Source organism: Thermomyces lanuginosus, assembly GCF_041956635.1.
Source record: "Thermomyces lanuginosus strain ATCC 200065 unplaced genomic scaffold VTN49scaffold_22, whole genome shotgun sequence".
NCBI lineage: Eukaryota > Fungi > Ascomycota > Eurotiomycetes > Eurotiales > Trichocomaceae > Thermomyces > Thermomyces lanuginosus.
This window is the reverse complement of record NW_027192356.1, coordinates 1,360,891-1,377,193: the sequence shown is the minus strand read 5'-3', so window position 1 is coordinate 1,377,193 and position 16,303 is coordinate 1,360,891. Positions and strand designations below refer to the sequence as shown.

Genomic DNA, 16,303 nt, shown 5'->3' with positions numbered 1-16,303 from the left:
AGGCAAGTCCTAGATAGAATCTCACTACATAGTCTGGTTCATGGCCTGCAGCTCCCGCTGCGCGGCCTCCTCAACAGACTCGCCCTCACGCAGACCCAACTGCGCATTCGTCCAGATGGGCTCTGGCTCCGGAACGCCATCAACACCCACGCCGACGAACCCGCCACGGGCGCGCCAGTCGGATGTACGTGGCAGGCCAAGCCGGGTCCAAACCGCGTCGACCGCTTCGACGAGCTGGTCGCGCAGCTCGCGAGTGTGGCCTGGGGTCGGGGTGATGCGGAGGCGCTCCTCACCGCGCGGCACCGTCGGGTAGTTGATGGCCTGGACGTAGATGCCGTGCTCGGCGAGAAGCAGGTCCGAGGCCTGTTTGGCGCGCTCCGCGTCACCGACGAGAAGCGGTACAATGTGCGATGGGTTCGGAATGACGGGAATGTCGCGCGCGGCAAACGCCTGCTTGACTGCGCGAGTGTGCAGCTGCTGCAGGATCCGGTCGCGCTGCGTCGATGCCTGGTACTGGATCGCGGCGTTGGCGCCCGCCATGGTCGCCGGTGGGAGCGACGTCGTGAAAATGAAACCCGGAGCGAGCGACCGGATCATGTCCACCAGCCGCGCCGAGCCAGCGATGTAGCCGCCGACGCAGCCGTAGGCTTTACCCAGCGTGCCAGTGATGATGTCCACCCGTTCCATAACTGTCTTTCGATTCGGATCCTTGGGCCGAATGCCCGCATGCATCTCGTAGTCCAGATGCTCCGCTACACCGCCACCATGCGGGCCGTACATGCCCACCGCGTGCACTTCGTCCAAAAAGGTAATGGCTCCATATTTGTCCGCCAAGTCACAGATCTTCTCAATCGGCGCAATCGAGCCGCACATGCTGTACACCGACTCAAACGCAATGATCTTGGGAACATGCGCTGGCTGCGCCGCCAGCTTCGCCTCTAGATCTTCCAGATCGTTGTGCCGGAACACAAACTTCTTGGCACCAGAGTGCCGGATACCCTGGATCATGGACGCATGATTCAAGCTATCCGAGAAAATCACGCATTCGGGCAACTTGCTGCCCAGCGTCGCCAACGTTGCGTCATTGGCCACATAGCACGAACTAAACACCAGCGCGGCCTCCTTGCCGTGCAGCTTGGCCAGCGTCGACTCCAGCTGCACCGCGTGCTGATTGTGGCCGGAGATGTTGCGGGTGCCGCCCGCTCCAGCACCGTACTTGTCCAGCGTGCGGTGCATCGTCTCCAGCACCTGCCGGTTGCGGCCCATTCCCAGGTAGTCATTTGAGCACCACACTGTCACTTTCTCCTCCGGCGACGCCATGTGGGCGCGCGGGAACTCTTCCGCCAGCCGGTTGATATTGTTAAAGTAGCGGTATGACTTGTCTTTGTGCTTCTTATCCAACTCGCTTTGATAGAACGCTTCATAATCGAACTTGCTCGCCGCAGGAGCCTGCGGACGAGGTCCGGCAAATGGCACGCTGCTGGGGGTTACGACCGGGCGAGGAGGAGGCGGCGTCTTCAGCGGGGCCGGCTCAGGGCCTGCCTCCTCCTTCTTGTATGTAGTCGCCGAGTCCACGCGCGCCGCATTGCCGGAAGTCGTATGCAGAGGGCAGCGAGGCGTCGCCTTCCACTCCTTGCCGGCGGTGGACAGACGCTTGGCGGCCCCGGCCTTGGCGGCGGCAGCGGTCGTGAAACGCTTTGAGGCGAGGTGGCGCGCGCTCTGCACGGCCAGCGCCTTGCTCATGACGGGGCAGCGGCGTGCAATGATCTGGAGGTTAGAAATAGTACCTCCACCGGGACTGCCGCTAGGACGGGTCGAGGTCGCCAGCGAGCGCAGCGTAGCGGGCGACGTGTGCTTCAGGAAAGGACACATGGCACGGGACTGATTGAGTAAGGCTTCCATAGTGCAGATTCCAATCGATCCAACGGTCACTTGAGTAGATGAACAAACTGCTGAGGCAGCAAAGTCAGTGGAACGAATTGACTTTTTATATTCCGGTACGAAAAAACTTAGGTAAAAAGCCACTTGGACAGAGGAGGCTAAGAGTGAGGAGAAATCAAGAAAACCCGTGAGGAGAAAAAGAGAAAATACTTACGAGATCCCGTTTCAGACAATCCGCGCGGGGATTCCGATGCCAACCCGAGTCGATATTCGCTTGTCTCCGCGGGCCAATGTCCTATTGCTCTTTTTATTCTTTCGGTGATGATGGTATGACTTGGAGATGATTCGGCCCTGAAAATCCTGGCCTCCTTCCGAGCCGAGGCCATCCGGGGATGACTCAGCACAGCCAATCGGGATCATGCATATGTCAGCAATGCGCTGATTGGACCGTAATGCCGTTCCAGATTTCGGACTCTCTTTCTCTTGCAGGCCATCCGATCCTGCTGGACAGAATACCGAAAACGCACACCCCCTGCTTTCCTCCGTCCAATCAGATTGTCTCAAAGACCATTCAGGAATTGCTCGTAGAATACGAGGAAGTCCAGCAAAGTCAGTCATGGCCGCATCAACAGATTTGCTGTATTCAAGTGTTTAGCTCTAATATCGATACATCGCGAACAAACAATCTCAACATCAAACAAATAGGCCCGTCCAATCCTCGACCTTGATCAAATCACAATGCATAAAATAATATCGGAAACCATGCTAATGATACACGCGGTCCTGTTCCTCCCAGAACATTCATCGAAAAAAAACCGTACACATTAGAAGAGAAAATAATCATCGTATCCCAGGCACTACCATCTAATCTTCATTGTCGAGTTGTCCATCGACCAGCCGCAGCCGCTCCTTGGTCGTTTTGGCGCGCTTTGATGGCCGCTTCGGTCCGTTGCCGCGGCGTTTCTTTGGCCCAAAGTTGATGTCCGGAAAGGCGTCGCCTGACACTGGAGTGGCCGCACCGGACGGCTTCGCGCTCAGGTCGTCGAAGTGTCCTTCTCCTAGGCACAAAAGTTAGCATCTTAGGCTTGACAGAAATATCAATAGTAGGAATAGCATACCTTCATGATACATATCATCCAGCGAAATCTCCTTCTTCTTCTTATTTGATTGCTTCTTGTTCTTGTTGGACAGATGCTCGCCACGTTCCATAGCCTCCCGCTCCTTTTGTTCGAGAATCTCTGCCTGCTCGTCGTCGGCGAGCCACATGGCGATATCCTTGGTGCGGTTCTGCGGGCGGGTGTTGAAGTCCACTCCTTGAGCGCCGCCCGTGATGACAACACGCTGCACCTCTTCCTTCTGAAGAGCTCGCTTCCGGATGCGTTCCTCGATCGTCCCGCGAGTGATCAGACGGTAGACAGTGACCTGCCGGGTCTGTCCCAGTCGATGGGCCCGGTCCATGGCCTGGGAGTCAATGGTCGGGTTCCAGTCCGAGTCGTAGAAGATGACCGTATCGGCTGCGGTCAGGTTGATACCCAAACCACCGGCGCGCGTAGACAACAAGAACACAAAGATGTCTGGCCGGTTCTGGAAGTCGGCCACCGTGTCGCGTCGGTCCTCCAGCTTCGTGCTGCCGTCTAGACGACAGTACTTGTAGTTGCGGTAGGTCAGGTACTCCTCCATCAGATCGATCATGCGCGTCATTTGGAAGTACAGCAGCACGCGGTGCCCGCCGTTCTTGAGCTCGCGCAGCAGCTCGTCCAACTTGGCCAGCTTGCCCGAATCGGTCACGAACCGCCGCATGGACGGCACCTCGACATAGTTGTACCGGTTCTTGCGCGATAGAGGCTCCGGGAGCATGGGCGGGTGCGAGAACGGCGCCGGGTCCACCTTCCGGTCCCTGATCTGATCTTCCATCGCCCGCGTTGGAACCCCAAAGAGTGCATGGCGAAGCGGGACATTGAAGAAGGTGTCCTGAGTCTCCCGCTGAGCTTCCTGGCCCAAAGCAGAGATGGTGATGGGCGGGACGGCCGCGGCCGGTCGAGCGGCGGGCTCGATGACTGCGAAGCCCTGTTGGTCAAAGACGTTTCGAGATACGTTCATCAACTCCCGCATGACACCCTCCGTAGCGACTTCGTGGAGAGCCTGTTTATCGTTCCGATCAACAATGTTGAACAGGCAATGGGGCAGCAACGACCGACGGTCATCGCCATCTTCCTCGTCGTAGACCACATTGAATCGTGACAGTCGGTTCTCCACCCCACGCCGGCGAGCAGCACGCTCGAAGACGCCCTCGTGCGACGCCTTGAAGGCCTCTCCTGGTGACGTGTCAACGAAACGGAGGAACGAGAAGGCCCGGTCCTCTTCCTCGCTTCTCCGGATGTTCTCTGGCGTCCAGATGTTCATCAGCTGGTACAAGTACCTGTTTCGAACGCCAGCCGCGGGGTTGTTGGGCCCTGGAACGTCGATTCGGCCATCCTCTCGGCAGAGCATGCGCGGCAGATCGTACTCGATCAAGTTGCGTGTTGAGTAGCGCAGATCGATATCCTGTCCCTCGCGGACAAACGACGCCGTCTCGGCAAAGTGAACCGTCGCCAGAGGGGACTTGGTCTCGGACCGCTCGAACAGGTCTGGGTGGTTGCAAACCTTGCGGAACTGCATGACCAGGTTCATGAGGGTCGTGCTGTCAGTCTCGTCGCCGACGGCCGCCTTTTCGATGAGATCCATAATGCTGACGCGGTTCCGCAGGCTAGTGTAGTAGGCCCGCTGCCGGTAGGTCAGATCGCAGAAGACATCGATCTCGACCTTGTCGCCCAGCTCCTGCTGCACGTGCTTCTTGATTCGGCGGAGCATGAACGGTTTCAAGATCATGTGCAGCCGCTTGAGCTGGTCCTCATTCAGCTTGGTATTACTCTGCGCGTGTGACTCAATGTCCTTGGAGAACCACTCGCTGAACTCGTCGTGCGAATCGAACAGCGTCGGCATAATGAAGTGCAGCAGCGCCCACAGCTCCTGCATGTTGTTTTGGATGGGCGTACCGGTCAGCAGCAACCGGTTGCGGCAGTGGAAGTTGAGCAAGTTCTTCCACCGCGAGCTCTGCGACGACTTGATGGCCTGGGCTTCGTCAAGGATCATGTACTGCCACTTGACCTTCTGGAAGTACTGCGCGTCCAACACGACCAGCTGGTAGGACGTCACCAGCACGTGGAACTCCGAGTCCTTAGTGTAAGTAATGTGCTTGCGATCCCAGAACTTGCGCAGGATCTTGCGGTCCTTGGCGGAGCCCCAGTACGGCAGCACCTTGATATCAGGCACGAACTTGGAAATCTCCTGCTGCCAGTTGTGCAGCGTCGACGCCGGGGCAATAACGAGGAACGGGCCCCAGATGTTGTGCACCTCGGCCAGGTACGCCATGACTGAGATGGACTGCACCGTCTTACCGAGACCCATCTCGTCGGCCAGGATGCCATTGATGCCCTGCTCATACAGGTTGACCAACCAATTGAGACCCTTAAGCTGGTACTCCTTGAGCTGCGCGCGGAGCATCTTGGGCTGCGAAATCTGGAACTCGCCCATGCTGCTGGGGTTCTGGAAATTCATCTCGCCTTCGTCGAAGGTGGCCATCTGACTGGCATCGGTGTTGAACGACCGCGCGCGGGCCTGGGCCTCCTTGACTGCTTGCTGCGCGTTGGCCATGGCCGCGCGGCGCAGCTCCGTCTCATCCTCGGCATCGAAGTCCAAATCTTTGAAGTCTTTGACCTTGGCATTTGGATCCGCGACGCTGTCCGGCAAATCGATAGTATGAGCGTCGGGCGCCCCTTCGCGCACGGTCTCGCCCGTGGTCTCGACGGAGGGATCGGAAGTGTTCTGGGCCTCGTGGGTTTTGATCTTGCGGCCAATAAAGTGAGAGTACAGCTCGGTCTGGGAAATAAGGAAATTGAGCTTGCGGCGCTGGCGGTTGGCTTCGCGGTCCGCTTCCGCCTTCTTGGCCATCTCCAACTCCTGCTTTTCGGCCAGACGACGCATGTCGCGCTCCTCGCGCTCGTTGCGTTTCCAAAAGGACATCATCTCCCTCATGGTGCGCTTGGCACGCGCCTGGGTGTCCTTCATGCTCTTGTTGGTACGCTCCTGCCACTTGCGAGACTGCTTGCTGGCCAGCTGGGCGGTTTTGCGCAGGTTCTCTTGACGAGTGCTGAGGGAGGTGGCCTTGATACGGCAGATCCGGGGGATGTCCTTGCGCGCAATGTCTCGCCAGATCTGCTCGTAAATCTGATTGTAGCCCTTGGAATTCAGGGACGAGAGAGGAGCCGCCGCCGGGGATGACTCGCGGGAGAGCGCAGCCTCGTCCCGGTCGCCGGCCGCGAGCAGTGCGTCCCGCTCGAGGGCGGCGTACGCTGCCTCGGCGGCATCCTTTTCAGCCTGCTTCTTCTCTTTGGATTTCTTCGGCCGGGAAGAGCCGCCGGATCGAGCTGGACGCTTCTTGGCCGAAGCAGGCGAGCCTCCCTTGCCGATGTGGAACGAGCCAGTGGTGCCGCCCTCCAAGTTGGGAGCCAACGGCGAAACTTCGCTGATCTCGTCGACGGCATTGCCGCGCTCCAAGGCTCTCTCGACTCCACGGATCTTCTTCTGGGCTCGCTCGGCCTCCCGCAAGAATTTCTCCCGCTCCGCCATGTCGACGGCGCTGTTGGCCTTGCGCTCCGCCTCGAGCTTCTTCTGGGTCTCCAAACGGACGGTATTCTCGCGGCGTCGTTTTCGCTGCATGTCCTTCTTCCGCTCCTTCTCATCTTGTATCTCCTTCCGCTGCACCTCGGCGATGACCTCGTCTTTATAGTCATCGCGGAAACGACGCGCGCCGGCTTCGGCTCCTTTTTCGAGCTGCTTGGCGAGTTCTTGCAAAAACAGATGGCGATGGCGCTGCCATACTGATTAGTAACAGGATAGATTGAAATAAAACGAAAATAAGGCCGTACCTTGCGTCTTCTTGCTTCCTGCCGCAGGATCTCGCGAGCTCGCTTCTTGCCCTTCATGATGTACCGTTCGTACTCTTCCTCGAAGCCTGGCTCGTCGAGATCGCTCTTCGGAGCCATATCGATCTCCGCACAGGCGCGGTTGATCGCCTCGTAGTCCTGCGCCGTGAGAGGGCGCCGAGGCTTGGGCATGCGCTGCTCGACGTTGGGATGATGCACTTCGGGCGACCCGTTCCAGAGCGAACTACTATTTGAGGTCTCCAATGGACGATGCTGGCTCTCGGCCCGGCTGTTCCTCTCTTTGTCCTTCTCCCACCGGGATAGCGATGGCGGTTCTTGTTGTCGCTGCTGTGGCGTGGGTGCTAGTGACGGCGGCGGCATGGGACTGGACCGTCGCGGAGCAGGCTCATCGGTGGGTTCTGAGAGGATACTTGCAAAGGACATGGGATCTGCAGTCCTTGTCGGCTTCTAGCAAAACAAAGAATGTCAGCGGGTCTGTTACGTAAGGGCGTACCATCGAGGACGATCTCACCTGTTCTTTCGGCGACGGCGGCCGCATGGCTGGCACATGAGACGAATAGTTATGACTGTTGGCAAAGGCCGGATCGTGCTCCTGCTTCGGCGACTGGGCGTGAGCGCGCGATGACGACGCGTACGGGCTGGAATGAATGCGTGGCAAGGGGAAGTTTGGAGCACTCGACGCGGGATGCACGGGCTGGTACGGCGCGGCAGCATCGGAGGGCGGCACGGAACCATTCAAGGGGGGAAGTGTAGTGGGCATAGGCGATGGAGAGTGGCCGTAGTGCGGGCTGTGGGCGAAGGAGGACGGCGGCCCGTAGGACTGCGGCGCGTCCGAGGGCGGTGGCTGCTTGTAGGGCGGTTGCTGCTGGTCATTGGCGTAATAGGCACGGTTCTTGGAGGACGGCGAGTAGGCATTGTAGGATTGCTGCTGGGTCGGGGAGCGCGCCCCGTAGGGAGGAGCTCCCGACATGGCTGGCAAGGCTGGCGAGGAGGAGCGCTCCCGCTGCGCTGGAGATGCCGGACGGACCGATCACGATGATGGAGAGCCAGTCGGAACGGCGAGGGGAATGGTTGTTGATAGGATTGGTGCAGTGGTTGGTGGCCGGGACAGGGATGGTGGACGGCGGGTGGCCTTTAAACCGGCCGAGATTGCTGGCTCTTGGGGATCGCTGGGCACAGGGAGCGAATTTCCAAACGCGGGATCTCAAGTAGTAGATTTAGTATTATGACAAGATGGAGGAGAGGAGGAAGAGGGGGAAAAGGGATGGAAGAAAAGGCGAAAAGCAGCGGGAGCGACGACGATCGCAATGCCAGCCCGGAATTTGTGGGATTTTCAGTAATGGAAGCGCTTGGTTTGTCCCGAGCAAAAAGAACCGCGAACCATTTCAGATCCAGCGCGGACGGGCTTTAGAGGCGGTTGAAGCTTTTTCCGATCGACGGCCGGCAGCGATGGTCATTGTATTACAAATGAATATTATTGTATTTTACGATATTTGCGGGGAAGATCGGCGTTCCAGGCCCGTCACTGCGACAGTAACGTTACCCGTGACACCAACCTTACTAGTGCCAGCCGCAGGCTTGGCGCTTGTCTGGACCTGTTTGGTGCTGCGGTCTTAGAAGGGCGCTGGCTGATGCTCTGATTTTGGTCACTCTCAATCAGGGACGCTGACTCAGCATCGCTGAGGACACCTTGCATTACGAAATCTGCATGGATATGGAGAAAGCGTCATGAGTGGACAATAGTTAATAGAATATGATAGAATGCTAGTGGCCCGTACTGGGTCACTGGTAGATGGAGGAAACCAACTGCGAAACGGAACGTCATAGCAAATCCCATTGCAAGTTCTAGCCTACAAGTACAGGAAAACAAAAAGCCTACACAGGAGGCCCGCGATGCCGGGACTGGTCCAGCAGTAGCGTGGGCTTGATGACGCTCTCGTCCAGCTGTCGGAACCACTCCGCATGGTCCCCTGTCGGCCCGCCCGAGAACAGCTCGCGCAGTGCATTCCGCGCACTGATCGGCTCGCGCGTGGTGGGCGTGGGCTCCGTCGATCGCCGCACGGGAGACACGCCGACGGACGACCCTGCCGGCTGGGGCGACAGACGTTGCGTCTCCGGCGGCGTCCGGCGCAGCCGCGACGCGGAACGCGATGCCGACCGCGCCGCCGGAGGCAGGTCATCATCCGAGATCATCTCGGCAGCGTCGAGCTCGAACTGATCGGGATGGCTGAGGCCGTCCCGCGGCGATGATGACGAGGCCGCGGCGGCGGCATCATCCTCACTGCCAATGTCTGACTCGCTGCGGCTCGGCGGGACAACGGCCAGAAGCCCCTGCGTCGAGGATCGGTCGCGCCGTGCGTCTCGGTCCTGTGGACTGAATCGGCGCCCACTACGAGTGCGCGACAGCGGACTCGGTCGCCGGTTGCTGGAGTAGCCGTTGGCCGCCTGGGACCGCGTCCCATCAGGCCCAACGTGATCTAGAGAAATAGTGTAATCATTGCGGTGGGGCGTGTATCCAAGGCCCGTGCTGTTGGCCCGCTTGTAGTATGTCCCACCGTGGGTGACCTCGATGTCGAACTCGTCGTCCGACTCGGCCTCCTCCACGACGCCTGTGCGGATGCGGAGAATTTCCAGCATGCGAGCTGTTGTGCCGCCAAAGATGATGACAGTCAGTACTACCACGACCAGGACGGTGGCACGCATGGCGGGCGCGTTGACGCCCTTCATCCCTGCAGCCAGCGCAACGCCCACGGCGCCACGCAGCCCGGCCCAGAACAACATGGCCTGGTACGAAAAGGGTAGCTCATCCGCCACTTCCATCCCACGTCGTCGAGCCCGGTATCGAATAAACCAGTTGACGGCTTTGGAGAGCGGGAAGACGGACAGATAACGAGCAATGCAGATACCCACCACCGTGATCATGATAAACAGCGGCTTGAACTGGAGGTTTGTCTCAACCAGGAGATCCAGTCCCAAGTAAATGAAGATAAAGTTTTCACTCAGCTGCGCCATGACCTGGAAGATGTATTTGGTGGTCAACTGCGTCCGTCGGGACATATTGTAGTAAGCATAGTGTTTGAGTGTGATCCCGCAGAAAAGCAGGGACACGATCCCTGGCAGTGATCAGCAATGTTATCCAAAAATTTGCTAATCCATGCACACGCACCGGAAAGATACACGCCGTTCGAGAAGAAGTAGCTGGCGTACGCAATCAACACGACCAGACAGCTCTCAATCTTGGGCATCCGACGGACATGTGTGTACTTCAGGGCCAAAGCAGTCCCGATCCCGACGAAAATGCCAACCAGCATGCTGCCAAAGAACACCAGCAGGAAAAGGCCGATAGCCTCAAACAGGTGCAAAACCGACAATGATTCCGCATCGTTCTCCGCATACTTTTGCGCCGTCTCGAACAAGACGATGGCAACGGCGTCGTTGAGGATCGACTCGCCAAAGATGACGGTATACAGTTTAGGTTCGACCTTGTAGAGGTTGAAGATGGCCAGGATAGTGACCGGGTCTGTTGCGGAAAGCGTTGCGCCAACAGATATCGTCTCGACGAAGCTGAGATTCAGGCCGTCCAGGGGGATCCGCGTCCAAAGGAACAAGAGAACGCCGAGGACGATGGCGGAGATGAATGTGCCACCGAAAGCGAAAGTAAGGATAGTTCCGATGTTGCGGAAGAAGTTAGCCTTTATTGGAGAAGATATAAGTCAGCGTTTTCGCCCGCGCAACTAGGTTCCGGAGCTCCTGACCTGGTGTAATTCATACCCCGACGCCAGGATAATCGGGGGAAGAAGCAGATTGAAGAAGAACTGATAGTCAAATGCGACACTGTCCTGAATTGGAGAATCGGGACTCAATCGAATAATCAGGCCGACAAACATGCCTGTTGATTGTCAGTAAGGAACTAGCGGATGCGACGGAAGGTAGCGCTCAACGCACCAGCAAAGATCGAGAGCACGGTTTCATGAACCGCTTGAATCTTTCTTTGCTGCAGAATATAACTCGTAAACAGCGCAAATATGAGCAGCACAATCATGATAAACAGAGCCCAGGAGCTGAAGAACTCCTTGCGGCCGGGCTCCGACACCTCTGCTGAACTGTCAGGGACGGTTAAGTAAATGAGCGATTCGGATGCGACGCACCCTCATCTGGATCTAGATCCTCCGCTGCTCTGCCTAGTTCCTTGTCAACAACCATCTATTTGTCCATGCGACGCGTGCACCTACGCAAGATTTGACCCGCGACGTGGTAGACATGGTGGACAGCCATAATGCTGGCCCGGGGACGTTTATCGGCGACGGATTCGACGGTCGATGAAAGCTCTAATCAATAGAACTCTCGAACCAAGCGGTGGAAAACATAATCCCCGACGCAGAGGTGCGATCCGAATAGACTCGGGGAATAAACAGGTCGCTGTTTATCGAGGTTCCCGTCTAGAATTCCTAGATGATCGCCTACAACGACGTTGCAGATGCCGACACCGATGATTAATAAGCGTGTTGGCCAGTTGACACTTAAACATTTGGAGCAGCGCCCCGTAACAAACTTCTTAGGAACAGCACTAAATTAAAACAGATTAATTGTCTCAACCTACTAAACGAAGAAATTGAGTGGTAGATAATGTACATTCATTGCCATTCAGGTCTAATTACACACAGCATGTGAAGGGACAGAACAAGTTTCAATACCCGAACTAATCCACCAATTTGCCATGGAAAGGAAACCCTAATGCGCTGAGCAAAAGTCGAGCATCCTTGTCCGTCCGTGCAGATGTGTGAAGCGTAATGTGACAACCCGGGATCATGTTGGACGGATACCTGATAGAAAATGTCAGTAAGGGACCCATCACGAAGAGCAGAGTTGAACGTACATGTCGTAGTTGACTTCAATCTCCGGGAAAAGCGCAACTTCCTCCGGCTTCAGACCGAAAGTGATGTTACCGCTGCTGTCGCCGCTGGTGCCCGGGATGCCCTTCCACTCCTTGATCTTGGGAAGGACAATCTCCACCAGCTTGCTCAGAAAATGGTGCATGTTCTCGCCCGTCAGCTCGACTTTGACGGCAACCGTGTCCTTACCCGGCGAGATCCCCCACGGCGCCACGCCAGTCTTGGACTTGTATGTCTGCACGCGCACGTTGGTAATGGCCTGAATCGCCATACCGGCAACGTGTAGCCAATGCGAGCCCTCCGTGGCCGCTTGCTTGATGTAGCTGTGCACCGTAATGCGCTCCATTTCTGGGATATTACGGAACGTGATCGGTTTGCGAATCAGCCGCAGCACGTCCCCGCCTCGGGGTCCGCGCAGTGGTCGGTTCTTATGATAGGGCGAGCTGTCATCCCAGGAACGCAAACGCTGCCCTTTTGGCGGCGGCTTGAACCCCGGCGGGTAGTGAACGTAGCAGAGCGTCATGATGTCCTGCGCGATGGTTGAGTCATAGGTTTGCATCGAACGCGGAAGGGAGAATGGCCCGGGAACGAAGAGGCGCGAGGCGGGATCAGACGGGCGGGGAGGTTGATGCGGATGGAGAGGACCGCGGTAGTATTTGGGGGAGCGATATTGATATCTACGTGCCCGGTTAGATTCTGCTGGAGGTTGGACCGTCACGATGACACGAACCGACTTCGCGGCAGCTGCGTCTTGCGCGCACTGGCATTTTTGATGGGATCGAAATTCTTAGCAATTTCTTCCAGAGTCAAAGCTGTCGGCGTCGACGTCGATGTCGTCTCAGCAGGCGCCGTTTGTGTCGCGGAATCCTGCGATGGTTGCGATGTGGAATTGTGTCGCAACGACCACAGCCGCGGGCTTGATTTTGGCACAAGGGCCCTTGGTAGGGCCCCTGCTAAAGATTTGCATGGCTCACGCGCAGCCATGGCACTGGGTTGTTGTCCTTCAGACACACGATGCTACGGCAAGAAAATTCCCTACAAACCGCAGCTCCGATACGCTTGATCCGGACCTAGGTCACATGACGACAAGCATGCTGAGTCATCTTGGGAAACTCGTTACCCCCACTAGCCCCAATAGGGCAGGATGCTTCACTTGCCTCTCGCGGGGCGGCAAGGGTAATTCAGAGGCGACAGTGACATTCTGTTGCCTGTAAAACGCATATATCTGTGCGCTCTGAGCCGAAAGACTTTTCTTCCTCCCTTTCAACTGCCATCGACCGGGAGGAATCCACAGAACCTTGGCCCTAACTGCCTTTCACTCGCCTACTGACGTCGTGAACTGTATACTTTGCTCGTAAATCATCTAGGGATTCTAGGCCCTCCAGACGCCCTGCGAAGTCTCGATCAGCTGCCACCTCCACGACTTGGACCACCTGACAGAGAGATGAATATAACCACGGTCGCATGACCAAGAGGAACTTCGCAGCAAATGACCCAAGATTTCAACGTGACTCTGGAAGAAGCGATGACGTTCACGTGAACTGGCTTGGTTACTTGCTCTTGCGGTACCTGCAGAGGTAGTACGCCCACACAACAGGCCTATCACTGGGGAAACAAACCAAGATATGGATGGCATTCAGCGGTTCCTCACCCGTCGTGGTGAGAAGTTCAAACGATCTGAAAAGAATGACAAAGATGTTAGTTACCCGTCTTGCAATGCTGTTCGGGTGCTGACATACCAGTGCAGATTCAGAACTCGCTTCGGAGCCTGTTCTCGACAAGCGCACAACTGGATAAAGATGGGGAGAAGAAGGTAAAGAATGGCGACACAGAAGTGCGGTCAAAGCTGACCATCTCAGCTTAAAAGTTTGGAGAAACGGATCGCAGCTATTGGGATACCCAAGATCAACGTAGACCATCTGCGCAGTGCGCTTCTGTCAAAGTATGCGGGCGGTGATGAGGACAAAGCATTTGAGTTGCTGCTTACTCTGGAGGACTCGATCGCCGGGATCCTGTATGACTACAACCCGAGCACGAAACTCCTGGGTGCAGAGAACCGGTGCAACGTGACCTGCTATCTGGGCGCTGTGCTCTTTGCCATGTTTGCCCGTCTCGACAGCTTTGAAGGGATCCTGTACAAGTCATTCGAGGACTTACCGCGGCAGAAGCTCTCAACCGTTCTCCGGCTTTGGGTGAACTTGCTGCGATCGGGAAAGTTGATCACAACAGATATCGTAGGTTTCAAGTAGCGTTTTGAAAAGAGAGCGCCACGGGCTAATTCGCCGGTTAGATGGAACGACTCCAGAACAGCCTGGCCGAGTGCGGCTGGCCCGACGCCGCTCTGCTTGAGCAGCAGGATGCATCGGAAGCATTCACATTCATCACTGGGGTGCTCGAGCTCCCCCTTCTGACGTTGAAAATGGACATTTATCACACGGGAAAGGAAGACGCTTCTGACGACCACAAGTTTGTGAATGAGCGACTGCTGGAGGTGGCTATTCCCCCCGACCATCCAGACAGCAGTCCATTGACATTGGAGGAATGCCTGGAGGCATACTTCAACAACAAGATCGAAGTAAAGAGGTACATGGAACGACGAGCAACCGTCAGCTCAGTGCGGTCCGTAGATTCGATGTCAAAGGGGGCTGCCATTCACATAGAGACCGTCGAGGTTGGCTCTAGTGCTTCGTCGCCAGTCCGTACTTCGTCCCCGCAGCTGGACGGCCCGATCACCATGTCGCCAGTGGCTGAGAGTGTATCTCCCGTAGGTCACGTTCGGCGGCCGAGCATTGTGCAGCAACGGTTTATTCCGGATGATGACACTGGTACGCCGGGACGTAGAAGTCGAAAAGGGAGTTACCGCAAGGAGGTCATGATGCCGGCATGGCAATTCTTCAGTTTGATCCGTAAGTTGATTCCTTGAGCGGCGGACTTGATTTCCGCTGACGAATTGCAGCATGGTATACACACAACACGCCTACCAACGATGCACAGGTAGCGCAGCACTTTTCTCAGAAGCGACCAATCCTAGGGATCTGTTTGAAGCGGTACTCGGTGCTGCCGAATGGGAATGCTATCCGACTCAACACATATGTCGACATTCCAACAGAGATTGGGCTGCCGCACTTCATCCAGGATGACCGCATGGACGAGAACGCGGCGTTATATGGCAACTTCAAGCTGCTGCTGCAAGCGGTTGTCTGCCACCGGGGCAACTCGGTGTCCTCTGGGCACTACATCGCATTGGTGAGGGGTGCCGAAGATCCAACAAATCCAGACCGGGCACAGTGGATGCGGTTTGACGATCTGGCCCCAGAGCGCGTAAAATATGTAGATATCGAGAAGGCCCTCAAGGAAGAGTCACCGTACCTTCTCTTTTACCAGATCGTGCCGCTGGACGAAGACAGGGCCAACGGTCAAGGCAACCGCAGCTCGTTCACTGAAGCCGACGACACCGATGGGCCCGGATCGGTGCGGTTGTCCACAATCGCTAGCTCCGGAGACGGCGGCGGCCTCTCACAGACGAGTTCTATGCGGCCCAGCTTTGAAGTTCCACGGCCGGGCTCGCGGGGGTCAATCCAGATCGCCATGACGTCCGAGCGGCGTGGCAGCAGCAGCATGCTGCAAGCGCTCAACTCCTCCACGACCTTCTCCTACCTCTCTTCCTCTCCGGGTGCCTTGTCCGAAGGGGCAGCAGCCATCTCCACTCCGCGGCGATCACAGTCTGAATTCCGCCGCTACCACACACAACCACATCAAGACAGGTCATCGAAAGAAGACCGCAAAGACAGCCGCAGCGAAGCAGACTCTGAAGGCGAAACTCGCCTCAGCGCCGCATTGTCTCGGCTCAGCCGACGCAGGACCAAGAAACTCCTCGACGGGAAGAAAAAGCGAACAAGCATGGAAGAAAAAGAACAACAACAACAAGAAGAAGAAGAAGAAGAAGCCGGAAATAGCACACCAACGCCCACACGATTCACTTCTTCCGAGCAAGAGAAGAAGACCCGCGAGGATTCACCCTCCCCTCCACCAGCACCATTATCATCAGCAACGGACACGCAACTCCACCCACCGAGACGAGGCAAAGATAAAGACAAGGACAAACGCACACGGACAAGCTCAAGCCGCAGCCGGAGCAAGAAACGACAAAATACCGCGGCAAGAAAGAACCCAGAACGAGAGTGCGTTGTGATGTGATACATTCATTCAGACATGGTTAATGATGTGATGATACCCCTTTCCTGTCATTGATGGTTTTGCTTTGGGATTTGTGGAGATACCCAGGTCAGTGGTTAGATATATGTGAACATACGCCTGATGGATGATGATGATGATGATGATGATGGGGTTTGTTCTTTCTTGTGTTTATAATATCTCTTCGTTGTTTTGATGTATTGTCTACGGATGTGTTTTCTAAGCATAGCATGGGCGTTGCATGGTCTTGTATACAGCATGATACTGTTCTACTATTGTATATTTTAAAGTTAATAGACAGACAAGATCCTCTTGCTTGTGCATGTATGTACCATATTGATTCGTAAGACT

The 16,303-nt window shown here is 56.3% G+C and overlaps 5 protein-coding genes across 5 annotated transcripts; 1 reads left to right on the top strand and 4 right to left on the bottom strand.

Moving 5' to 3' along the window:
• Positions 1-24: 24 nt before the first annotated feature.
• Positions 25-2,267, bottom strand: VTN49DRAFT_1462 (uncharacterized protein; the record flags this gene model as incomplete). Its single annotated transcript, XM_069409079.1, has 2 exons — positions 25-1,952; positions 2,096-2,267. 2 exons carry the CDS (start codon positions 2,265-2,267, stop codon positions 25-27), a joined length of 2,100 nt encoding a protein of 699 aa, XP_069270501.1.
• Positions 2,268-2,745: 478 nt separating this feature from the next.
• On the bottom strand, positions 2,746-7,836 carry VTN49DRAFT_1461 (uncharacterized protein; the record flags this gene model as incomplete). The annotated part of the gene is made up of 4 exons (XM_069409078.1): positions 2,746-2,939; positions 3,000-6,792; positions 6,849-7,313; positions 7,378-7,836. 4 exons carry the CDS (start codon positions 7,834-7,836, stop codon positions 2,746-2,748), a joined length of 4,911 nt encoding a protein of 1,636 aa, XP_069270500.1.
• A 905-nt stretch (positions 7,837-8,741) lies between these two features.
• Positions 8,742-11,141, bottom strand: VTN49DRAFT_1460 (uncharacterized protein; the record flags this gene model as incomplete). The annotated part of the gene is made up of 6 exons (XM_069409077.1): positions 8,742-9,979; positions 10,033-10,558; positions 10,622-10,755; positions 10,812-10,961; positions 11,015-11,047; positions 11,099-11,141. The coding sequence occupies 6 exons, from the start codon at positions 11,139-11,141 to the stop codon at positions 8,742-8,744; spliced, it is 2,124 nt and encodes a 707-aa protein (XP_069270499.1).
• A 424-nt stretch (positions 11,142-11,565) lies between these two features.
• VTN49DRAFT_1459 (mitochondrial 54S ribosomal protein uL5m) lies at positions 11,566-12,742 on the bottom strand (the record flags this gene model as incomplete). The annotated part of the gene is made up of 3 exons (XM_069409075.1): positions 11,566-11,689; positions 11,743-12,435; positions 12,489-12,742. 3 exons carry the CDS (start codon positions 12,740-12,742, stop codon positions 11,566-11,568), a joined length of 1,071 nt encoding a protein of 356 aa, XP_069270498.1.
• Positions 12,743-13,383: 641 nt separating this feature from the next.
• Positions 13,384-15,955, top strand: VTN49DRAFT_1458 (uncharacterized protein; the record flags this gene model as incomplete). The annotated part of the gene is made up of 5 exons (XM_069409074.1): positions 13,384-13,455; positions 13,506-13,571; positions 13,618-13,992; positions 14,049-14,664; positions 14,715-15,955. 5 exons carry the CDS (start codon positions 13,384-13,386, stop codon positions 15,953-15,955), a joined length of 2,370 nt encoding a protein of 789 aa, XP_069270497.1.
• Between the last annotated feature and the right edge of the window lie 348 nt (positions 15,956-16,303).